General features: G+C 44.4%; 2 protein-coding genes across 2 annotated transcripts; one reads left to right on the top strand and one right to left on the bottom strand.

The window, feature by feature from the left end:
- The first annotated feature begins 2,356 nt into the window (after positions 1 to 2,356).
- LOC106813031 (cytochrome c oxidase subunit 6B1-like) lies at positions 2,357 to 4,297 on the top strand. The gene is made up of 3 exons (XM_014817076.1): positions 2,357 to 2,473; positions 2,694 to 2,808; positions 3,821 to 4,297. The coding sequence occupies exons 1-3, from the start codon at positions 2,367 to 2,369 to the stop codon at positions 3,872 to 3,874; spliced, it is 276 nt and encodes a 91-aa protein (XP_014672562.1). The 5' UTR covers positions 2,357 to 2,366; the 3' UTR covers positions 3,875 to 4,297.
- A 1,920-nt stretch (positions 4,298 to 6,217) lies between these two features.
- On the bottom strand, positions 6,218 to 24,031 carry LOC106813030 (glutamate receptor ionotropic, NMDA 2B-like). The gene is made up of 15 exons (XM_014817075.1): positions 23,963 to 24,031; positions 23,141 to 23,153; positions 20,556 to 20,787; positions 20,233 to 20,383; positions 19,141 to 19,349; positions 17,823 to 17,851; positions 16,000 to 16,125; positions 13,507 to 13,727; positions 12,785 to 12,945; positions 12,337 to 12,415; positions 11,680 to 11,782; positions 11,303 to 11,431; positions 10,559 to 10,668; positions 9,014 to 9,180; positions 6,218 to 6,889 (listed from the first exon to the last, which is right to left on the bottom strand). The coding sequence occupies exons 1-15, from the start codon at positions 24,029 to 24,031 to the stop codon at positions 6,361 to 6,363; spliced, it is 2,328 nt and encodes a 775-aa protein (XP_014672561.1). The 3' UTR covers positions 6,218 to 6,360.
- Positions 24,032 to 25,827: the final 1,796 nt, after the last annotated feature.

Genomic DNA, 25,827 nt, shown 5'->3' with positions numbered 1-25,827 from the left:
TGGCTGTCAGAATCAGGAAACACCTACCGGCGCTCTTCGTGACCTCATTGTTGCGCCGCAACGCTGCAATGTTCCAATGGCGAGGCTCGTACAGGAGTTGGAAAGCAGTGCACCGCCTGCGCACCGCCTATAGTCCATAGACTGGCACTCGCTCCCACCTCTCGGCTTAGCTTAGTCACTCGATGGGTAATCGAGGTGGGAGCGAGTCCCAGTCTATATAGCCCTGATTCTGACAGCCATTTACATTACAAGGCAAGGTTCGCGAACGCGAGAATGTCGTCAGCCTGTGTGTGATTTCGCGTGACACAGCTCGGTTATGAACAGAGACAGTATGTTTTTATAACAAGTAAACACTGTTCTTGACATAGAAACAAAAATGGCAGCTGTTGGATGTGTATTCGTGCTGTGAAAGTGTGAAATCCAGCAAGCGTCGAGCGAATTTTGCGATCCCGCTTTCCTACCTGCTATATATTAGTGTAAGCGTGCATCAGTGTCCCGCGAGAGCAATGGCGCCGGCAGCGTATATGGTTGCACGTATGATTTGGACGGAATTGACAGGAAACTGTCGGCAATAATAGGTGAAAGAGAGTATAGAAACATTCAGAATTTGGTAGTAAATAGATTTCGTATTTAGTTAGCAATTTAGCATTATAATTTATATTTTATTGAAACGCTACAAGTGCCTGTGCTCGTACTCGTAGCTTGGACTTGTTCTAGACGCGTGGTCCCAAGCCTAGTTTACTGTTTAGCACCACTGATTAGTTAGTACATATGTGAAAACACATTTGTGGGCGCGTGTACTACTAGTTCAAACTCTTTTATTGACTTATGTTATTTCTTTAATAGGCATTGATAGATTTAGAGATTTTAGAATATAAAATTAGAATCAGTGACACTGAGAGTATAACCAACAATGGCAACATACGAACCAGCCAAATTTTTGCGCTGAAAATAGGGCAAGTCCAAGGTCCGGGACCTGCCGATTTCACGCTCGGACCTTCGTAATTTCCAAGCAGAAAGTCCATCAGACCTATCAATAATTTACAGTACTCCACTTTCATTAAATGAAAAATCATTAAACCATTGAAAGTTGCGAAGAAATATAGCGAAAATAGATCGATTTTCGGTCACCGTCGACATCTAGTATCATATTTATTATTCACAATTAAACAAACCAAGTATAAAGGTCAATTTTACCGAAAATCTGATCCGAATTACACGTATACTGATAGCGCATGCTCCAATGTTAGTAGCAGAGTTTTAGCGTAAAGGAAATAATTATATCGTCGTTCGTGTGAGTAACTCGGAATGCCTCCATTCAAATATCTGTCTTGTTTTGGATTCGAAATATATATAGTGCCAGAAGAAGCGATAATGAATGCAAGAGGACCAACCACGCGACTGCATACATTAGGGTCATAATGTCATGTTGAACAGGATTCTTCGTTTCCCTTTGAATTGAACTTTGAATGAAATAGTAGCGGCTCGTCTCCACACACACTGCGCGGCACTGCAACGGCGCCGTTCACCCGCTCCGGCAAAATTCAAATCTATATATCTTATGGCGCAGTCTCTGCTGACACGGTGTTCCACATTGTATGCACGCTATGCATGCTGACCGGGTTATGAACCGTGCTCACCTGACCAGCTGATTCTGGGTAGTGATAGTGAAAGTTCTTGTTGCTTGGAGAGTCGCGTTCTCGCTTCTCGCATAGACGCGGTGTCGAGTAGACGTGTTCGTATGGTTAGCCTGAGTTGTGACTAGCGTGTATTGTGTGCGTGTTGACAGTATTGTGAGTACGCGGCATTGTGTTTTATGTTTAGAGCTTTATTTTGATATTAGTTCAATAAAGTGTAGTTTACTGAGGGAAGAACAGCGATTTTCGTCAGCGTGGCGGTGTTTTTGGATAAATTTCTGCGTGGCGGATGAGAATTTGAGCGAGGCGGCCGCCTCACCCGTGTCAATGCAGGGAAAACACTGTGCATGTAAATGTAAAAAGTTTGGTTTACACAGATGGTTATGTTTCTGCTCTATGCAGGTGTAGAAATCAACTTTTCAACAATGGACTCCCTCCCTTCAAAAAGAGGGAGTCCGCAGTCTGAAGTTCAAAACTAAAGATATTAAAACAATAACGCATACATGTGCTTATTTTCAAGATTCATGCAGTTGCACGTCTGCCAAATTTTCTTTGGACATTTGCTGAAAAAATACGGTAATTCCGCGAGGCCGTGCTCTAGAAGGAACTAGTTGGTATAGGAGAATTTTTAGGGAGTCACACGGACTCCTGCATATGTCAAATCAGGGAGTCCGACAGTAAATAAGGGAGTATTTGACACCGGACTCGCATTAATTTCGCACCCTGTCTATGTTATTGGCAGGTACTATGTCGGCAGCAGTCATGTCTTCAGGCGAAAAAGTTGAACTTAAGACCGCACCATTTGATGCTCGCTTCCCTAACCAGAACCAGACCAGGTGAGTTCAATCAAGATTAAGTAGGAGCATGTTGGCAATATTTGCAAAGTGAGGTAAGGTAAAAGTAGCATGTTAAACTATAGTCGAAATTTCTATGTAGCTGTGTGCAACGAGAAATATAATGGCATCATAACTTCTCAATTATTGAGTGTAGTGGAATATTCAAGATTTTATTGTAATGCAGTTATATAATCTATATTAATCTTGCCATTTTATGTAGAAACTGCTGGCAGAACTATGTGGATTTTCATCGCTGTGTGAAAGCTAAGGGCGATGATTATGAACCATGCCAGTACTTTAAGCGTGTCTATCGCTCGCTATGCCCAAACGCTTGGGTAAGAATATCTATGTTAAAATTGCTAAAACCTTGCAACAAAAAGCCTACATACACCTACTGTGGGCATACTTGCAGTATGCAAACATCACGAAATGTTCTTATTGAGCCATAAATATGCTCCAAAGTTGACTATTTTCATCCTATTTTGAAACTGTCGGACAAAGTTTTGGCATACAAATACACATAGAGCGATGTGACTGGGAATTTAACAGTAGGTCTATGCTAGCGCAAATAGTTCCTAGAAAGAAAACACTATATTTGTTTGCTGATTGCATAATTAATGTAGATAACATGTGATTTAAACAAATTTCACAATTTTGTTATTGAACAAACATCGAAAAAAGAAAAAAACTTGTTCTATCATAGAAAAGAACTGTTACTGAAAACTGCGATTTGCTTGGCTATGTCCCGGATGTGAAAACAATGTGGAAACATTGAAAGTACTAGTTTCATAAGACTGTTTAGGTTTGCTGAAAAAATGTTATGAAAGTAGCAATACAAATGAGTTGTAGTGAATTTTTGCAACATAGACGAGCTCACAGTAAGTATATCTATGCATTTTGCGGCGAGAACATGTCGTTTTAAGCCTGCAAACATTTTCCTGCTAATCTGCTATAGAAACATGTATTCTTAGTGAAACATTGCTGATCTTCTCAATACAACAATTCAGAATTATTGAAGAACTCGGGATCATGCTCATACTAAGCTTTTAATCTTGTGTCACATCAGGTTAGTAAATAATGTTATAAATTTTTATATGTGTTATCAGGGTGACTCTGCAGACAGTTTGTTTTATGTGCTTCCATATATATATATATATATATATATATATATATATATATATATATATATATATATATATATATATATATATATATATACCCAAGTTAAATTCAAAAGTGCTTCTAACGACCTGTGAGGGTTGGATAAATATTGGTAGAACCTGAACTCACGTGTTCTAATCTAACTAATGAAGTTGTTCATGAATTTATGCGCAAAATTCTTTCTAGGTGGACAAGTGGGATGAGCAGAGGGAAGAAGGCAGCTTCACGGGCAAGATATAACAATCGCATGCTGCCTAGATAATTTCCAGCGACATCTATTCTAGAAAAGTCGATCACGGTGTTAATTGCCGTAAGGCTGGTTAGAGTGAGAATGTGATCGACTTGCTGTAAACATTGTAAACTGAAGTCTGATGTCTTGTTCTGTTACGTAATTGGTGTGAAATATTTCAGGTTGTCGGCTATGTATCCGTTTGCAGTTTTAGTACTTTCGAACTGAATAGAAGATAGATTGAGGTCACTGAGATTTCTTGAGCAAAGGAATGTTTTATAGTTGCATTGAATTTATATAATGCCATAGGCATGTGTCAAATATCAGAAACAAAACAAATCTACCATAGTAACTTAAGTTTGATACTAGAACTGGTTAGGATACTAATTGGTTAAGTGTTAAATAAACATCATAACCTGTTATTAAAATCACTATTCTGTGTATTGTATTTATAAATGTTTCTAATTAGTAATAATGTACACAGTGTTCAAGAGCTATATTATTTAGAATCACACTGATTATACACCCATAGTAACAAAAGAAATTATGACGAATTGAATTTTCTAAATGTCGCTTTTGTAAAATATAGTTTTTATTGGTACGAGAGAATCATACATTGACACATAATTTGGAAAATTGCATGGCACTGAGAAATATGCTGTGAATGCGAGGGTAAATAGTGAGGTTAATAATCAACATAGCATTAGTCTGCCATTTATTGACTTAAAATAGAACAGAAACCATGATACTAAGTCTTGTTCTGTCTATGTGTAACGTTGCTGATAAACTAGTGAATGTGTCTGACTAACTGCTTGTCTCAGCACATGTTTGTATCTGGAAGAGTAGGATCAATTGTCATTTCTCGTGTTATAAAGACAATGCGATATATACGGTTTAAGAGCCGAGGAAGATTTCGTAACTTCATAATCATGATAATCCTTACCATCATTACCCTCTGCCTCCACGTTATCGCCATCATTATCACCCATACCGCCATCATCATCATTATTATTATCATCGTCGTCATCACCATCATCATCGTCATCACCATCATCATCGTCATCACCACCATCGTCATCGTCATTATCACCGTCATCGTCATCATCACCACCATCGTCATCGTCATCATCACTATAATCATCACGTCATCATCATCACCTCATCATCATCACGTCATCATCATCACCTCATCATCATCACCTCATCATCATCACCTCATCATCATCACCTCATCATCATCACCTCATCATCATCACCTCATCATCATCACCTCATCATCATCACCTCATCATCAACACCTCATCATCATCATCTCATCATCATCACCATAATCATCTCATCATCGTCTTATATATGCCATGTATCATAAGAACTTCTGCTTGACTAGTCAACACATCAAGGCGGTAGAATGTTTTTATCATAACATTCATTTCTTATAAAATTGTTTTGGGGTAACCCTATGGGAGGCCGGAAATTCATGAAAAACGCTTACAAAATGAATGAAAGCGACAGCAAATGTGTTATGCCGTTTTATCTTATATTGATACGTCATGAGGTATCAGCAAATTATGGGCTGGACAACTCTGAACATCAGGCAATGTAAACACGCCACCGGTGTCGACTATCGAGCTTATGCCAACTCACATGCTTAGATAAAGATTGCATTCATATTGCGATGAGGATTGATCCACTTGTTTGTATTTAGCATGTAAGCTTATATCGTACATGTACCGAGACGAGTAGGCTACTGTTTTCTGTAGTCTCATAAAATTTGAATTTTAGATCGGAAAGCGAATCTATTCATGGATTTCAGCAATGTTCCCGTCTAATTATGGCTAATTCCTGTGGTAGGTGTAGGTAACGTGTGTTACTAACCCTATCCACGTTTTTACATTGCCAGATAAAGTATTGGACAACCGCGAGTTCGACCCATAGTCATAAAAGCGGATACACCGACACAATTCTATTTCTAACGCGGAATCGTTACTGTGAATCTAACGAGGAAAGCTTGTTTAGAATAGAGGTTATTTCTGCCGATAAGTTTCTAGAAAAATCACCACGAGCGTTAATTATCACTATAAACGCGACAACGTCAGCTTTCACAAAAGTACATTTGATTCTATTTACATACTTCTACCACTTTCTTCTACTTTTTCTTTTTCTAATTTTTCGTCTACTTCTTTGTCCTCGTCGGCGTTTTGTCGTCATCTTCCTATTCTTATTTTTATTCTTATTATTCCTCCTTCTCCTCCCCATTCTTCCCCGCTTTCTCCTCCTTCTCCTCCTTATCTCTTTGCTTCTTCTCCTCGTCGTCGTCGTTTTCTTTATCACCATCATCAACAACTTCAATTGGTCATTATCGTCATCGTCGTCGTCATCACCGTCATATATTTTTCTTTTTTATGTGACAATGAACCAAAGCTTACGGAACGTGAAGCTACAATCCGGTAGTATCGCTCCCGCCGACGTTTGCGGCTTCGTTGCGGGCACATGCCGATTACAACACCGTCTCGATTTCGTAGGCGTCTAAGTTCGGCACAGGCACGTAGCGGCGACCGTCTCTGTATTTCCTAACACTCGGCGAGCGCTCCCGCGCGCGCTCGTCCTCCTCCGCGTGCGAATAAGGCTGTCTATACGATGGCTGCTCCGCCACCTCGCCCAGTAGCGTCCTATCGCACCGATGAGCGTACGGTACGTCCGCGGGGGAGTCCGCGGCCGTCCGCTGCGAACAGTAAGACATCGCTGCCGGATCTCCCGGGTAGCTGGGCGGCATCTCGCCGCGGTGGTAGGCGTCGGCGGCCTCCTGGAAGCTCTGGTGTGAGTTGTGTGACAGGTAGCTGAGCGGGGACAGGCCGCCCGGACTCGCCAGTAGGTCGGCGCCGCTGACATTGCTGCTCGTGCAGGGACTCGCCCGCGGGTTGTATGTCACCGACAGCAGCTTCTCCTCTGGTGCTGTAGGCGTCATCATGTCGACACTGTTGTTGATCAGCTCGTTCGAAGAGCCGCCGTAGACGGACTTCTTTTTCCTGGTGGTAGAGATAGATGGCGTTAGTGCTGCTGCTGCTGCTGCGGCGGCGGCCATTGTCAAATATCGCTAATATATCGGCGTAGATGTGTACTTTCGTCAAACCATTGAGCTGTGTATCATAACATATATTATAATGTAACATAATACGATGTTATTATGTACAGCTCAGTGCGTCAACCTCGTAATTTTATGGAAAATATTCATTAGGCCTAAAGTTAATCTCTTTATAACGAAGAATTAAGGGAAAGAGGTTAAGGTTGTTGCAATAGATAAATTGATTTGCTATTTGTAAATAATGCTGTTAACTCCGCGCCACAGGAAACATTTTGTTTTCTAATCCATGGAATCAAGATTGGCATAAATTTAGGACATCGAATATAGGCCTATATCTATTAGTGAACAACGTCTTTATCTCAATTTGCTAACGGTCCGTTTCGCTGGTTTTCTGCACATAACATAATTTATAATAGAAAATGGTTGAATAAGGACTTGTTTCAAACCCTGGCCAAGACCGAGGGTGGTATCCGTCACCGCCCTCTGATTGTATAATATGCAAGATAACGTGAATGAATTCACACATCCGGTGCTGGTTCCCTGCTGCATGTGTCATGTCTTCTTAATTAGACAGTTTAACTGTGATCAGCGTCATATGATCACGGGTAGAAGCTGATAGATATAGAGCACAAATATCTCAAGATGGCAACTCGGTCGCTCAATTAAAAAAACGAACGTAAACATTTGAATAATTATAGATTGCATTGGACAAATATGCGCGTAATTTAAAGACCGTGGAAGACAATCGTATACGAACTCTGGCGCCGTCAAAGACCGTGGCAGACAATCGTATACAATCTTTGGTTGCATCAAAGACTGTGGAAGACAATGGTATACGATCTCTGGTTGCGTCAAAGACCGTGAAAGACAATCGTATACGATCTCTGGCGCCGCCAAAGACCGTGGAAGACAATCGTATACGATCTCTGGTTGCGTCAAAGACCGTGGAAGACAATCGTATATATGATCTCTGGTTGCGCTAAAGACCGTGGAAGACAATCGTATACGATCTCTGGTTGCTTCAGAGACCGTATAAAATTATCGTATACGATCTATAGCCACGTCAAAGACCGTGTATGATTATCGTATACGGTCTATGGTCGCGTCAAAAACCATATGCGATGGTCTCATACAATTCTCGGTCGTGTAAGATGGTCTTTTACGATACTCAGTCGCGTGAGTGAAGGTAAATATTTGCTTTCAGGATGCTGCGCAGGTGCGTGTGCGTGCATGCTCACTTGTAGCTCTAGTAACCTAGCCCTAGTTGCCACAGGCAACTGTCCTGTTGCGTGTCTTGTTCCTGTGCTGTCCTGTCCTCGGGCCCGTTGTCAAAAACAATTAAAATTAGTCTTAACATTAGTCTTAACATTAACAATGTCTCCTAGCTCGTCGACATGACTTTGTTTCGTATTGTTATGAGGAAATCTGCTACGATTTTTCATTCTCGTAACTTCGCAGCGTTTCTGTCAACGGTCTAAGAGGAAAAGTTAATGTTAAGACTAATGTTAAGACTAATTTTGTTTCTGACAACGGGTCCCTGGTCCCAGGGGCGTAAATCCGTACCGAGGAGTGGGGAGGGATGATCGGCGATAGCCGGGGGCGAAATTAACCTTGGCTGCCGCAGGCAGGCCCGCGTGACGTAGGCATGGCTTAAAATTTTGAAATATTTAAGCCATTTTCCTGCAATCTATTCTCATGTCTGATGACACTATCTCAACCCTAGACTCAACTCTACAAGTTAGGATTCAAAACATTTTTCATGACTTTTCAGAGAGCGTGTATTAAAACACAGGTAAGAATTGCAATTTTTCACAATTTCACGTGTTTTTGTATATTCTATTACTTTTTGGCTATTCTTTTTTTTCTCTCTTTTTTTTTTGAATCTCAGGAGGGGATATTTGTACAGGCCATCCCCCCTCCTTCAAGAGCGGGGGGATGCATCCCCCTATCCCCCCCGGGATTTACGCCCCTGTCTGGTCCTGTAGACAACTATATCCACAGGCAACTGTCCAGGCAACAACGCAACAGGCCTGTGGCAACTGTGGCTATAGTACTAGAGCTAGCTCACTTGTTGATCATATCCTCGAGGTACTTAATCTTGATGCGTGTCATGCTCAGCTCCTGACGCAGGTGACCCATCTGCTGGTCGCACACCGGGTTGCGACAGCGGTAGTGACGCATCACGTCCTGCGCCTCGAGCACGGCGTTGCTAAAGCTCAGCGATTTACCCATGCTCTGTAAGTAACAACGCGGCGGCACTGTCTGTTAGCTACACGGGCCACCACCACCATTACCAGCACCACCATCATCATCACCACCACCAGCAGCAGCAGCACCGCCGCCGCCGCCGCCGCCGCATAGCGGCGTGCAGAAGCTGTGCTGTGTGCACGCACGCGGCATGCCGGGGTACGTTGCGTACGTATAGCGGGGGGTTGGGCAGTTACTACAGCATGCTCAGTGTTTCCTCGCGCGATCTCGTGTGGTGGCAGCCAGTCTACCTCTCAGCAGCAGCCTGGTAGCTGTGGGCGTCGTGGCTGTGCCACATGCTGTGTCATCCGCACATCCTCGCGTGTAATGGTCGCGTAGAGGAATTACCTGACAGCAGCAGCACCGGTGGCATTGTGTAAGGAATCACCTTGATGAGATGACAGAGATGTGGCTCCATGCTCGAAAGCATATCGGCAAATATCCTACCAACTATCAAAGCGGCCGCAATGCTATGCCCTAGAGTTGGAAGCCAATGCTAACTATCGGGTATAACGGCAGACATTGCCATGCTGGGCAGATATACAGTGGCAACCTGTCAGCTCACATTCGTCCACGTGCGACACCGTCCCCATGCAAGACTCGCTCACAGAATTCACAATCAGTGTTAGCTGACAGGTGGTCACTGGCCTGCGGATCAAGCCTACCTCAGGACCCAGTGATACATTAGCGGCAGCATCACCATCACCATAACCGTGATTTTAACTCCCATCTCTATCCTTTACCCTGACCCTTACTGTGACCCCTTATCCCTAACCATAACCATAAATTAACTGACGCTCTTAACCCCTAATCCTAACTCTAATCTCTTTTCTTAATCCTAATCGGACCATGTGTATGCGGGATCCTGACGAAGACTTGACCCCCGACGGCAGTCGCTCTATGTCTGTTAGTGCGTTGCAGAATTACAGTGACACTCTGATGCCTAATATATAACTGCGTGCAGTGACTTACCCATGCTCTGCAAGCCGACACCAACACTGTTAGCTAAAAAGTAACCACTGACTTTAATCAAATCCATGCTTTTCGTGGACTGACAAAAAATACTGCGTCTGGTTGAACGAGTGAACGCAGTCATGCTTACACACATATAAGTATAACTTATGCTAATGCACAACGAGACAGCAGCTGCCGGACGTAATTGTCATATTCAATCCTATCTTGTTGTCGCGATAATGCGTCATAAAACCATTCAAGACACCTGGTCTTACGCCCCTTAATAGCAGCTATTAGTTAGCGTTCGTTCGACGAAAACAATTTACTTCGAAGGAAAATGTGTTAGAACGACTGGTGACGTCATAGTGCGTCGCAGACGTGCATCATGGCTGGTCCCGCCGTGTATACTTACAATGCTTACGAGGCCGCATATGCCGCACTTGTCCACCTTCTTCACGTGCTGACGCACATAGTTGAAGTAGCAATGTTCTAGGATGAGAAGCACCCAGGCGAACACAATGCCTGCCCAGCGACGACAACAAAAACTCAATCAGCACAGACGAATAAACGCCACAGCATCTTGTATAGAGATGGCAGGAGGTAGTGGGTAGTAAGTAGTAGTAGTAGTAGGAAGTAATAGTAGGGCGGTAGGTAAATATAAGAATATTTCATAGCTTATATAGATTATATAGGTTCTACTGATTATAAAGGCTGGAGAGACATTGCGGATAACTGTCAATGGAAATGGGTTTATGGTTCTGAGTGAATTGTCGACTCTTAATCGTAGACGGCTCCAGTCCGGATTTAAGCACTTGATGACACGCCAAGGACAAATGCGTGGTCGCATTTATGGTCACGATTTATCAGGTTGTAAGAACACAAAACATGGCTGTTAGAAACGACTGATCTACGTGCACATGCGTGCGTTAAAAAGGGCAAACCCCCGCAGGCTTTACAATTATTCTGCTTCTTTCTATAATGTATTACACATTATTTCTTACTCACTGTTGCCGCCGAACATTCGGTTATTTTTATCGCGCGTTTTTGTCAATTGGTATCATCAAATGCTGATTGGATCTTGAATTAAGCCGACTTTGAGCCAATTAAGATTTCATGAGTTACTGAATCCCAGATAAAGGGTCTAGGATGTGTATACCTATAAGCAGTAGGATGAAAGCGCTGGCGAAATTCTTGATCTCCAAGGAGTTGCTTGAGGACTCAGCCGTTTGTTCCTTTGGGCGGCAGTCGGCCATGAACCAGAACCTTTCTAATCTCTCTAAATCGCCTATTTTATTCAACAGGGTATTGAATTCACGTGCGATTAAAGCACGATCTGTGGCCATGTACCCGTCCATCGACTGACAACGTATCAGCAGTCAGCACTAGTAGCGGGCAATCTCTAAATACACATCGCGTTGCCATCAAGTGAAGGTCATTGAACGTTGCAGACAATGTTGTTCCAAAGAATTTAAACACAATTTGTTCAGATTTCTCTCTAATCTTTATTTATGTCTATTAGGCTTGTATGCTTACCACTTTCTCTGTATTTGAGAATTTGGTGGCTGATTTTGTCTTTAAATTTAGATTTCTGTGGGAACCCGATTCCGTACCCAGTCATTGCGAACCAAGAACCCGTCTGTCAAACAAAACAAATATAGAATACGATTTACGTTCTCCACTGATCACTGTTAGATTAAGCTAGGTGGTCCTCCGGGATTTGTTTCCAGTAGCAATCCGAAAATCAATAGATGAAAACAAGTGCAAAAAATACAGAGCAGTCACGTAGCAGAATTTCAAACCTCCGATTTTAGTGGTGAACAATACGTAAAATGAGGGGTTTGAAATTCTCATACGCGACTGCTTTGCATTTTTCCCGCTTGTTTTCTGTTATTGATTCTCGGGCGGCGAGTGGAAACAAAGCCTTTATGGCATAGCGCTAAAATGCGCGGGTGGACACTACTGAGCAACGTATCAACGCTCTCCCCCTCTGGTGGTTGTAGCCACCCCCTATTGTCACATTGATTGATCTGCCACTACCCAGCATCGACGCTTGTTGGCTTGAATAAAGTTTACGGAAAACTTAAATCTTATTACGGAGCCAATATTTCAGTTTTCGCAGATGTAAAAATTAAGCTACATATGACGGAAGCAGCATCTATGAACTATTACACACGAAGATAGTGTTCATACCTGGAGAAGTTTGCAGTCATTATCCTGACCAGCGTGATATTCCAGCACCTTAGCGTCATAAATGAGAGCATCTAAGTCTCTGCGTGAGAATAACAAAATGTGACATATTTAGCAGACGAAATTATAGTTTTGTATGCGTAGAAAGGGAGAGAGGAGTGAGCGAGAGAGCGTACAGAAGAAAGGGAGCGAGCACGCACGCGAGAGAGAGCGAGAGAGAGAGAGGAGAGAAATAGAGAGAGAGAGAAAGAGAGAGAGATGAGAGCAGAGATGAGAAAAAGAGAGAGAGCAGAGAGGACAGAGAGAGAGAGAGAGAGACAGAGAGAGAGAGACGAGGAGAGAGAGACCGAGAAGAGAGCAGAGAGAGCACACGACGAGAGAGAGAGAGAGGGGAGATATGGAAAATGAGTGGATGTGGAGGAAAACTTGGTGATGCACCCCATATACTCACCCATTCTTTAATTTTTTCATGCCTTCGGCTACACTGGCAACGTTGTACTGTTTCATGTATCGCCATGTGTCCCAGTAGTTTCTCCGTATGTGTTCCTCTACGTGCCCTTGTGGTACCGTACCAAACTTGAGCGGGTATTGATATTTCTGCGGGAATTGTAACTAAAAACAGACAGTAGCGTGCTTTAATCCGAGTATCGTTATAGTTTGGCAAGCTTTTGACTGTTATTGGTCTACTCTAACTCCCCTTCCAAGATAGATTACCTTATAAGTTTCCATCATTCCTAAATAGTAGGTAACAAACTGCTATGTGATAGTTTCACTAAGTTTCGCTTATTGATATTATTGAATAGGTTTCATTTATTCCTAAATTAAAGTTGACTATATTAAATTTACTCCTATGTGATAATTCAATAAGATGCCTTCGCTCCAGGATAGCTTAAAATATAATACGTAGTTAAGTTTAATAGCTAACTAAATTACTGTGATCTATTTATAATACCAAAATCAGTGGCTCATATTCTTATACCGTAGTTAACTAAGTTTACCTCGTTCATATGCAATAATTGGCTATACTAACCGTTAGTTCAGAGTAACTCAGTTTAAGGCTAAACTCTTAATAATTAAACAACTTAATTAATTAACTCGATAAAACGTCCACTCGGTAATTATCTACGAGCTTTCATCGAAACAACGTGTTGAGCAGAAGTAAGAAGCGCATACTCTCGCGTCTTCGAAGCCTGACAGTTGTATGGCCTCGTCCTTGGCTATCATGAACTTGACGAGGTTGGCTGTATAGCTGGCGAGGAAGAAGAGGGAAAACAACGCCCACACGTTGGCGATGGCGCGGCTCACGTATCCGCGAGGCTGATCAAAGTTAGTCGAGCCTCCGAACAGGATCGTGTACATCACCCAGAGCGCCCGAAACAACGAGAAACGATGTCCTGCAATGACACAGTAGTATCATGTTATATATATATATATATATATATATATATATATGAAAGCAGGGAGAAACAGTGCCCTGCATGATATGGCAGAGTCGTAATATGTTATATATATGGGAAAGCAGAGAGAAACGGTGCCCTACAATGACGGGGTTGTAACATATGTTATATAATGTGAAAGCAGGGAGAAACGGTGTCCTGCTACCACACGGTCGTAACATGATATATATGTGAAAGCAGAGAGAAACGATGCCCCGCTATCTATCGCACGGTCGTAATATGATATATATGTGAAAGCAGAGGGAAACGATAAACTTGCGAAAAGCAGCAAGCTGTCTCTAACAGACCGTATAGTAGCCTATCAACTGTACATCTGTCACGCTCACGCAGTTCTCTGTATGCGCCTATGGCAAGCCATTTGTATCATAATTCGAGAAACCACGGTTCCTCGCACGAAACCAGGTTTCGTGCTCACAAAACCTAGTTTCTTGCTCAAGAAACCAGGGTTCTTGCCATGAAACTAGGTTTCGTGGGAGCACGAGACGCTGGCTTTTGCTAGCCGCGTATAACCGGCATTATAGCGATGTAATATTAAGTTTTCTTGAACAGAAACTTATTTTGGAAGCAAGAACCTAAGGTTTCGAGCAAGAAAACCGCCACCTTTCAACCGCGACCATTGTAATCATAATTCGAGAACCTACGTTCTCGGCACGAACCAGGTTTCGTGGCGTCAGCAAACCATAGTTTCTTGCCACTGAAACTTAGTTTCATGGCATGAAAGCCTGGTTTCTCTAAGCCGCTATATGTACCGCAGTTTATGAGGCTGGAATCTAGTTTGCTTGAGCAAGAAATATAGATCTCCAGCTTATAACGCGGTTATTAAGTGCGCCTATAGAACCCTGGGTTTCTCGAGCAAGAAAACTAGGTTTTTGTGAGCGGACGAAAGCCTGGTTTCGGTGCGAGAACCGTGGTTTTCTCGAAGAATTATGATACAAATGGCAGTGCCATATGGCGCCCACGTCTCCCTTCCATGTATCGCACATGTGTAACATTTCACGCTGCGTTGCAGCCTACGTAAGTAGGCCCTACTTTATTGCTTTATACATCGTTTTGGATCAATCAGCATACCTGTGCGCGCGTCAGCATCGAGATTCTGGGTCTTTAAATTGACTACGTCACGAATCTTCTATGGTGTATATTTGTAACATTTGTGTAGCAATTTTTTTACATGAAAAGTAAGTACTAACTAGGCTAAATGTTATTCTCAAATCCATTTAACTTGTTTCTCATTAGTTAGAAAATCCAAAAAAACCTGGCAATTTGATATTATTGCTATGGGCTATGTATAGAGTCACGAGTGTCGTTCACATCGGCAGCAATAGCAAAATAGGAAGTATATTGAGCATATTTAACATAAAAATATAACAGAATCACTTACATCTTGTGAAAAGGTGACATGATTTTTTCACTAACATTTCTATTTTACTGTGACGTAATCACTTAATAGAGCCCCTAAAATGTCGAATAAAAATGCGAACGCAAATATGATTTTTACCGTTGATTCGTCCAGCGTTGGGTTTTTGGCGCTGCAACGGTGTTAAAGAAAGTCATAACTATAGGAGTGGTGCGTCGCTTTGCCAATTGAATTTAGGCTGGCGTATTAAATTGCTCAGCACCAGTCTTACATAACGAGTACCGGATATTCGCCAGATAATTGCGCGATGAACAGTTTCACATTTCAGATGAATGTTTGTGTTTTACGTATACGTTTGTAGACTTAACTAGGTGAAAAGTATGATCTCAGAATGTCTAGTAGTTTGATGTGGTCCTCTGAAACGCAAAGTTGCGGGTGTCACCATAGTCGTTTGCCAGCATACTAAAAAAAATTCGGTGCAGGCTTCCCTCGCAGGTCGTTAACGCAGGCAGTATGGTTTTACCGAACTTATAATAGCCGCCATGGATTGCGGCCTATAATAATGTGATCAAACGCAAGCATTTTGACGACGTTCCCTACGTGTGAACGTTGAGTGAGTGCTTTCTTGCCTGTGAGCATGTGTGCGTGCGTACGTTGCGGGTGTATGCGCGCGTGTGCTTGCATGCGTACGTGCGTGCGTGCGTGCATTGCGTGTGTGTGTGTGTGTGCGAGACATTGCGTGTGTGCGTTTGTGAGTGCGCCTGTGTGTGTCTGTGTGTTTGTGCGGGCGCACATGCGTTCCTGCGTGCGTGTGTGTGCGCGCGTGTGTATGGCTGTGAGTGCGTGCGTGCGTACCTGGAGGCGCCCGCTTCCGCATGTTAAATCCGTACGGTGAGAGCCACTCGAAGAAGAAGAGGAAGAATGCGACGCCGTTGATACAGACGAGTAGAATCATCGCCCAGGACGTGTAGTCAAATGGCTCTGTTGCAGAGACAGGGAAACTGTGATGTAAACTGCACACACACCACACACACACACACACACACACACACACACACACACACACACACACACGACACACACAGCACACATACACGCACGTACGCGCGGCACGGCCAACAGCACACACACACACAGCACCACACACACATCACATACACACATACACACATATAGCATACACAGCCATCACAGTACGCACACACACACACTACAACACCACACACACACACACGACACACACACACACACACAACACAACACGCACGTACGCGGCGCACGCACCAACACACACATCACACACATCACACACACATCACATACACACATACACACATATACATCACACAGCATGCACGTACGCACACACACACAACACACACACACAACCCACACGACAACACCACACACACACACACACACACACACATGCACACACACACACACACACACACACACACACACAGCAGCCACGCCAACTGCTAACGCACACACGCAAGCACGTACACACATCACACCACACCCAGCGCGCAGCCGCGGCACGCACGCCGCACACATACAACACCACACACACCCCACAACCTGTTCCTTTGCAGCAGCATTATCAACTCACGTAAAGATGGCCTGTCGTTTGAGATGCTGCCCTCCGCGAGCGCGCACCACGTATGCCGATATGCCTCCGTGATCCATTCGAAGATTCGACGAGAATCAGACGACAGCGGCGAGCGTGACGGATTCACGCCAGCGCCGTCATCGCCATGTCGCCTTGTTATGCATGAGGTCGGCGACCGAAAGGGCCGTCCCAGCGTTCGCCGTTCTGTCAGATAAGATGTGCGAACCGCACAGGCGGCACACATTACAGTATTATAGTGTGTGTGTGTGTGGTGTGTGCCGTGTGTGTGCTGGTATGTGTGTGTGGGCGTGCGTGCGTGCGTGGCGTGGCGTGCGTGGCGTGCGTGCGTTGCGTGCGTGCGTGCGGTGCTGTGCGTGCGTGCGTGCGTCTGTGCGTGCGTGTGTGTGTCTGTGTTGTGTGGTTGTGTGTGTGTGTGTGGTGTGTGTGTGTGTGTGTGTGTTTGTGTGTGTGTGTGTGTGTGTTGTGTGTGTGTGGTGTGTGAGTCGTGCTCATACAGACACATGCAACACCGCGGGACAAGGCGAACCTAACATACCAGGAGCAATATACTCTTACCATATGTATATATATATATGTGTGTGTATATGTGTGTGTCGCTGTGCGCGTGCGTGCGTGCGTGCGTGCGGCGCGCCCGCGCTGTGTGTGTGTGTGTGTGTGTGTTGTGTATGTGATGTGTTGTGTGTGTGTGCTGTGTGTGTGTTGTGTGGTGTGGTGTGTGTGTGTGCTGTGCCTTGCCGTGTGCGTGCGTGCGTGGCGTGCGTTAGTCGTGGTGTAATCAGTGATGTGGTTTTGTCACCCTGCGCTAGAGTAAATTCTTGAAGATGATGGACAACGACGACGACGACGAGGACGTCGATGACGACGACGACGGACGACGATGATAATTATGATGATATATATAGAGGGTCAAAGAACATTCTTTAACGTACGTTTGATTGCCGCCCGAATTTTCGCGTCTGCGACCTGATAGATGTCATAGCCCAACTGTTTCATGTCCCGTGAGAGAATGTCGAGTATGTCAATGCAGAACACAAGAAAACAACACTTATACACCGCTGCGTGTCGTTTCGCCCTCTGTGCAGTAAAGGTATATCACGTTGTCAAATTCCTCATCACTCAGAATCATGAAAAGAACAGTGCCATGTGGTGCAGAAAAAACCCAACATAACATCGTTGTCAATATGAGCCGCAGTGGCATACGTTTCAGAATGTATATTTTTAGTATTAATAATCGACGTTCCATACATTGTCTGCCTGTTATAACTAACTTACTTAACTTCGCTTAGTCTTAAAAAAATAACGCAATTATTTGTTATTATTAACAAGATACGCACAACAATCAATAACAACAACATCTAACAGCGACACGTTAACAATAAACAGGCAATAGCAGCAGCGGACGCCGGGCGGTGGCAACAAAAGGCAAAGCACCAGCAGCAAGCGAGAGGTGTAGTCGTAGGCAGGCAGCAGAAGCAGCACGTCAACGCATAAAACGCCACAGATACAACAGCAACGACAACGACAAAAACAATCAATAAACAACAACACAAGGAACGACGATGATTGCGACTAACAACACTACGACGACGACTGACAACAACAACGACGACCGACCGAAAACAGATCAACGAGATAACGATGGACGGACGACACCATCGACAACGAGACGACACGCCACCGACGAACGACGACGACGCCGCGACGACGACGAAAGACGACCATCGACGACGACGACCACGACGACGATGGCGACAACTACAACGACGACTACGTACGGCACAACAACTAGACATTAACAACAGGGATCATCTTACGTATATACCTATACTCAGCAGCCAGCAGCAGCAACAGCAGCAGCAGCAGCAGCCGCCGCGCTTTCATGCGTGCCTGACAAACGTCTGCAGCAGCATCAGCAGCAGTAGCAGCAGCAGCCGCAACAGCAGCAACAGCAGTACTAGTAGTAGTAGTAGTTAATAGTAGTAGTAGTAGTAGTATAGTAGTAGTAGTAGTAAGTATCAGTAGTATAGTAGAGTAGTAGTAGTAATAGTAGTAGTAGTAGTAGTAGTAGATAGTAGTAGTAAATATAGTAGTAGTAGTAGTAGTAGTAGTAGTAGTAGTAGTAGTAGTATAGTAGTAGTAACCCCAGCAGCAGCAGCAGCAGCAGCCGCACCTTCACGTGTGCCTGACAAACGTCAGCAGCAGCAACCGCAGAAGCAGCAGCATCAGTAGCAGCAGCAACAGCATCAGCAGCATCAACAGCCGCACCTTCATGCGTGCCTGACAAACGTCAACAGCAGCAGTAGCAGCAGTAGCAGCAATAGCAGCCGCAGCAGCAGCAGCAGCAGCATCTTACAGCAGTATACCTGATTGGCGAGCGGCACTTCACGCCTCGGCTGCATCCTCCAGTCTCAACGTCGACATCTTTCGTGATGACAAACGGACTTTCCTCCAACGTGACGACGGTAAGGTTGAATCGCTCGGGAACGCCTTTGGGCGGCGAGCGCGACTTTCCCGGCCACGTTATATCATCGATCTGCAGAGTCCCGATATTTTCCCGCTGCCATATGCCCACCTGCAAGAAGGATATCCATGTTCACGTTAGAAACCTACAACTTACAACTTATAACCTAGAGCTTACAACCCACTTTAGGAGATGTTAGGTTAAAGTTTCCGCACATGGCCCATTAACTGTCTTACATGTCCTCACGATTAAACAACCCCGTTAGCATCTCCAATCGCTTTTAGTGTAAAATGAAACGCTAGATGGCGCTGGTTTTACCAGGCAAAGCAATAGGTTATGCACATAGAACTAGAATAGAACTAGAATATAGAAATAGAACATAAAAATAGAAATAGAATACCTCTATTCTAGTTCTATGGTTATGCAGCGGGAGAATGAGTGCGAGTAACCTATTTCAGTCGTGTTAGAAAGAAAAAACCCCGGAAGGAAAATTCCAGTCGATGCATTTCAGTAGCATGGGCATATATGTTTACTTAGATAGTATAATATCAGGAGTGTATAATAGGGATATTATCCCTATTATACACTCCTGATAATATATACGCATTCATAGTCGTAGTAATTATCAGCAGGACTCCTCAACCAACGTTATTGCATTTCTTGTAGTTGTGCTCAAGTGGATACAGGGGATATAATCATTTTCATGTCATGCTATTGTAATTCTAATCTAAGGAATATCCCCTATCAAATAGATCACATAGGGTTACATCGATGTTTTTCTTGTAGGTACGATCAGGAGTGCATAATATAGTACCGATATATAGTATCTATAATATCTATAGTATCTATATATTGTATCTACTATATAGTACCTATGATATAGTATCTATATATATATATATATATATATATATATTATACACTCCGGTTACGATTCTAGTCTAGTGATATCTCGCTATCAAGGCGTTGGTCTATCAGTGCTTGGCACGATTACCTTGCGCCAGACGCGAATGTAGGCGCGCTTCGATTTGTCGAACCGCTCCTGAAGGTTAATGATCTCAAGACGAGAGTATTTATTATGGCCGCTGATATCGAAGCCGACTTTGTTGGTTGGAAGTGATGCGTATTCTTCTCTCCGCAGGTACCTATCAAACCAAACAGATTTGTCTTAAAAATCCAACCGATATATATACATATATATGCATATATACATATATATTATCATTAATATATATTTTTAAATTGTTATAAATCTAGCACACGCAACCGTAACCGTTGTCTGCTTGAATAATGGGAGATATAGGCACAGGCGCTTACTCATAGAATATAGGGCCCAGCTTCCAAGGTTTGACGTCCATCTTGCTGCCGGTGACGCAGGCCTGTTCCAGGTCGCTAACCAGCGATATGTTACCGTGCTTCGCTCGCATGTCATTGTAGAACTTATCGAACGCTCTCACGTAGATCCTGATGGCAAAGTTCATCACGTTCTTCAAGATTTCCGGCTTGATGCACGTGAGATCTCTGCAGTCGAAGTGAACGCCCATCGTACCTGCAAGAACGAGCAGTGGCGTGGAATAGTGAGGGCGCATCTCATTTTATTATTCCGTGTGTTAGTGAGGGGGCATCACATGTTATCATCCCCGCACGTTAGTGAGGGGGCATCTCATGTTATCATCCCCCGTACGTTAGTAAGGGGGGCATCTCATGTTATCATCCCCGTACGTTAGTGAGGGAGACAATTCATGTTATCATCTTCCGTACGTTAGTGAGGTGCATCTCATGTTATCATCCCCCGTACGCTAGTGAGGGGGCGTCTCATGTTATCACCCCCCGTACGTTAGTGAGGGGGACAATTCATGTTATCATCCTCCGTACGTTAGTGAGGTGCATCTCATGTTATCATCCCCCGTACGCTAGTGAGGGGGCGTCTCATGTTATTATCCCCCGTACGTTAGTGAGGGGCATCTCATGTTATCATCCCCCGTACGTTAGTGAGGGGGCATCTCATGTTATCATGCCCCATACGTTAGTGAGGGGGCATCTCATGTTATCACCCCCCGTACGTTAGTGAGGGGGACAATTCATGTTATCATCCCCGTATGTTAGTGAGGGGGCATCTCATGTTATCATCCCCCATACGTTAGTGAGGGGGCATCTCATGTTATCATCCCCAGTACATATACGACTTATTGAAGAAGTGACGAAGAGCTTTCGACTCGAATTGTTACGACTTCTTTACGATCTCTGATTTAAATGACGGGCTGAGGATCGGATTGAGATTTGATCAGGGTTAAGGGGTTGGGTTGTAGTTACAGGAGGGTATCGGTTAATGGTTATATTATGATGATTTACATACCGGGGTACAACAGAAGATGGCCGAGCTGTGGGTAGGTTATGGGTCGGTTTAAATTAGGGTTATGGTTAGGGTTAGGGTTAGGGTTATGGTTAGGGTTAGGGTTAGGGTTAGGGTTAGGGTTAGGGTTAGAATTAGGGTTAGGGTTAGGGTTAGGGTTAGAAGCAGGATTAGACGCTAGGATTAGATAGGAATGAAAGTCGGATTGAGCTTAACAGTAAAAAGGGAAGATGAGGATAGGTGTACATTAGCGCACCACGAGTCAGAGAGCCACTGACTACAGCACGTGTGCATCGGCTGCGTTTGATGATATTGTTAGTTATTCTTCTCATCTTCAACCCTTTGTTTTCCCCTCATCTGGATTGCATTCTACGGAGAAACTAATCTACAAGGCGACCAGTGAAAGAACGGCCAATCTGTGCGCACACGTGTGCTTTTACTAATGTTTCAGTCATTACAGCTAATCACTAAAAATGGGAAGAGATCAAATGCGATCCATATTGATTTCGCTTCTCGGGCTTTGTTTTATTCAATTGGAGAGATGTCTCGTTGTCTGCTGTGTTCTGTGATTCGCTTGAGGGCGCGTGCAACGATATCTCTCAATTACACGCTCTTTCACTAAAATCCCCGATTCTTTAAAAGACCCGCACAGAATAAAAATAATCCCTAATTGCGTATAGAAAAAGGTCCGAGAGAATAAAACCATATTGCTGCTGCATGATTTTGACCACCAGGTCCGAAGATAAATTCTATAAATAAAGATTTAGCGAAGCAAAATTTAGACGGCCGAGAAATATGGTAATGAGGAACTCTACTTTCATACCATAGAGATCGCAGCGCATCCAATCACACGCGCCTGCGTGCCGGCGCACACGTACGGAAATCGTGTATGTTTGTGTGTGTGTGTGTGTGTGTGTGTGTGTGTGTGTGTATATTTGTAACATTTGTGTAGCAATTTTTTTACATGAAAAGTAAGTACTAACAGGACTAAATGTATTCTCAAATTCAATTAATTGTTTCTCAATTATAGTTAAAAATCCAAAAAACCTGGGCAATTTTATATATTGCTATGGGCTATGTATGAGTCACGAGTGTTCGTTCACATCGAATCGAACAGAATAGCAAAATAGGAAGTATATTGCAGCAATTTAACCATAAAAAGTTAACAGAATCACTTACATTTTGTGAAAAAGTGGACATGATTTTTTCACTTTTACTATTTACTGTGACGTAATCACTTTAATAGAGCCCCTAAATGTCGAATAAAAGGCGAACGCAAATATATTTTTACCGCTGATTCGTCCAGCGTGGTTTTGGCGCGCACGGGTTAAATAAAGCATTAACTACTAGAGTGGTGCGTCGTCGTTGCAATTGATTTAGGCTGTGTAAGTTAAATTGCTCGGCACCAGTCTTACATAACAGTAGTGGTAATCGCAGATAATGCGCAGGAACAGTTTCACATTCAGATGAATGTTTATTTTTGTGTTTTACGTAACGTTTGTAAGCTTAACTAGGGTAAAAGTTATGATCTCAGGATTGATCTAGGTACTTTGATGTGGTCTCTGAAAGCGCAAAGTGACGGGTGTCACAGTCGTTTGCACATACTTAAACGAAAATCGTCAGGCTTCCCTCGCAGCGTCTGTAACGCAGCGCAGTATGTACGTATAAATACCGCCATGGATTGCGCCTATAATATGTGATCAAACCGCAAGCATTTTGACCGCTTCCTATATGTGAACGTGAGTGAGTGCTTTCTTGCCTGTGAGCATGTTAGAGTCATCAATGATCAATCATGATCATCGATCATCATTATCAATCATCATCATCGACGTCATATCAATCATCACATCATCATCGTCATTGTACTGCTGCTGTATCGAGCCTCAGTATTGTGTCAAACCGGGGAGCAAGCGATGAGCTCGTTCCGCGTCAGAGGGCGGACGGAGGCGGGGCGCATAGGTCCGGGGGAGAAGGTGAGGTTGGGGTCACCGAGGTCTGTGCATCGCGCGGGGGGGTGCTCAGGACGACGGGGGGCGGGGCGGTGGAGGGGCCGTGCTCACGCGCAGGCGCCAACATCACCCGGCCCTACACGTCATCATCTTCTGACCACTACATCACGGGCCTGGTCGTAGCCGCCAGCTGACGTCCGGCTCCCAGGTACCTGGAGGCCGGTGGGCGGCTCGCGGCTGCCAGCCCACTCAATCCAGCATCTAACAGGATACCGTGCTCATCGGCGATGGCAACGCTCGGACACACTCCGGATTCAATGTAAATTATAGGGTTTTAGGATTGGTATCTAACTCCTGATTGTAGTCCATTTATCACCGCGCTTTGCTGTCACTCGTACTGCTTTATCACGCTCAGCGCTCACCCTTCGCTCCGGCCCGGTGCGTCTCTGTGGCGCCGGCTCGGCTGTCGGCCCCGGCTCACTCTCCGGCATATCAGCATGCTCTTTCTCGCTTTCCCCCTCTCGTTCACTCCTCTCGCCTCACACTGTTCGGCCCCGCCGATGCTCCTCCCTTGTGTCTGTTTGCATCCTTATCGCCCATCGCACGCCTGTCGACCTGCCCTAGTCCTCTCGGCCTTGCTGCCTCGATCTCCGCTCCCTCCGATCGCGGGCGCCGCGGGACGCGCGTGCGCGACGATTCTCTCTCCGCTCTCGTCCCCTCCCACCTCGCTTCTCGTACCCGGTCTTTCTCTCTGTGCTTCGTGCTGTGCTCTCTCTCTCCTCATCTCTCTCTCTCTCTCTTACTCTCGTTGTCTGCGTTTCGCTATATAGGACTACCATCCTGGCCTCGTCATCCTCGTGGAACGCTTCTCGTTTCTCAGGCTCGGTTACGGTAGACCTTGATGGAGTGAGTATACCGGTATTAGCATTTTCTTAACCACTATAGAAAGGTAGGTTCTTCTCTTAGCCTGTTTTCCTCCGAGCATATCCGACTCTAGATATCCACAGGTTTACACCGTCGTGCAAAAGGCGCACGAACACATTGTGCAGGTCAGGATAATGTGAACACTCACGAACACATCTATAGAACGTTCCTATTCCATATTGTAATGTTAACATTGTTAGTACGTTGAAGCATTTCTGATCAACTAGAACGAACGAAATTCTAACGGAAGCGAAAGATCGCCAAATGAATTCGAACTATTACGTTTCAAACTATTTCAGATATGACCCCGAATCGCTCGTCTTAACAAATGGCTCCATCTATAGACGACCAGGCTCAGGCGGCCATGATGGAATTTTCTCAACCGTAAGGATGGAAACAGTTTAGCAATGTGTGATGACATCTATGGCCGCCTAACGGGCGACTGCTGTGTCAGCTGTGGCGCCGACAGGTGAACCGAACACAAGCATGCCGGACGACGTAAGCACATTATCTAACAACTGTAGTAACAAACAAGAGCTAATAATCGCATTCACAAAGGTATTATTAGCTCTTCGTAATGTTCATAGGTCTATGTCCCCCAGGGTACTGCCGGAACATACCCTGGTAACTACCTGATATGGTTATGTTATGGTTAAGCGGTTTTACGGGTTCGGGTGTTTAGGTTATACGGTTAGGGTTAGGGTTAGGGCAGTGAGGCGTAGGCGACTCCATAGACCTCGTTAGTGGATGTAAGGCGAGGTTACGGTCCGAAATATTAGATAGTACCGAAAGGGTAGCGTTCCGTATACCGGACCGTACCTAGGGGTACGTTCCGCAGTACCCACTGGCAAGATATAGACCTCTCAGCCTGGTGGTAAATAGCCATACGCCAGTAAAGCCGAATAGAATGGCATGGTTCTGCTGCGTAGTCATCGCATTCTGGCCAGAAACTCACATGATCACTAACGCAGAGAACGTGCGCAATCGTTCTGACAATGACTCTTAGGGAATTATTCTAATTATGAACAACACGTCAAATAAAACGATGATGACACCCCAACAAAGACAAACAAAGCAACGAACAGCAGGCAGCAGCAACAACAACAACAACAACAAAACAACAGCATTCAGCAGCAACCCGGTCTGGCGCGCCGGCCGGCGGTTTGCTGCGCAAAAACAAACAACAATATCTACTACTGCTGCGCTTACTCGCTACTGCTGCTTTGCTCGCTGTTACCGTTGCTGGCTCTAGCTACTGACTGCTGCTACGGCTACTACTGTAACCTGCCTGAGCTCAGCACTTGTTGTTGTTTGCGCTGCTGCCTACAAAACAACAACAACAACAAATAATAATAATAATAAT

The sequence above is a fragment of the Priapulus caudatus genome, unplaced genomic scaffold, assembly GCF_000485595.1.
Source record: "Priapulus caudatus unplaced genomic scaffold, Priapulus_caudatus-5.0.1 Scaffold716, whole genome shotgun sequence".
Lineage (NCBI taxonomy): Eukaryota > Metazoa > Priapulida > Priapulimorpha > Priapulimorphida > Priapulidae > Priapulus > Priapulus caudatus.
This window is presented reverse-complemented; position numbering and strand designations above follow the sequence as displayed.

What these genes read in the sequence shown, in the direction of transcription:
- LOC106813031 (XM_014817076.1), top strand. Translation starts at nt 2,367, where the DNA reads ATGTTATTGGCAGGTACTATGTCGGCAGCAGTCATGTCTTCAGGCGAA. An exon ending in CCTAACCAGAACCAGACCAG is followed by an intron (nt 2,474 to 2,693) that starts GTGAGTTCAATC and finishes CATTTTATGTAG; the next exon opens with AAACTGCTGGCAGAACTATG. An exon ending in CGCTATGCCCAAACGCTTGG is followed by an intron (nt 2,809 to 3,820) that starts GTAAGAATATCT and finishes AATTCTTTCTAG; the next exon opens with GTGGACAAGTGGGATGAGCA.
- LOC106813030 (XM_014817075.1), bottom strand. Translation starts at nt 24,031, where the DNA reads ATGCCGGAGAGTGAGCCGGGGCCGACAGCCGAGCCGGCGCCACAGAGA. An exon ending in ATGAAAAAATTAAAGAATGG is followed by an intron (nt 12,416 to 12,784) that starts GTGAGTATATGG and finishes ATTCTCACGCAG; the next exon opens with AGACTTAGATGCTCTCATTT. An exon ending in CTCGAGGATATGATCAACAA is followed by an intron (nt 6,890 to 9,013) that starts GTGAGCTAGCTC and finishes CTCTACCACCAG; the next exon opens with GAAAAAGAAGTCCGTCTACG.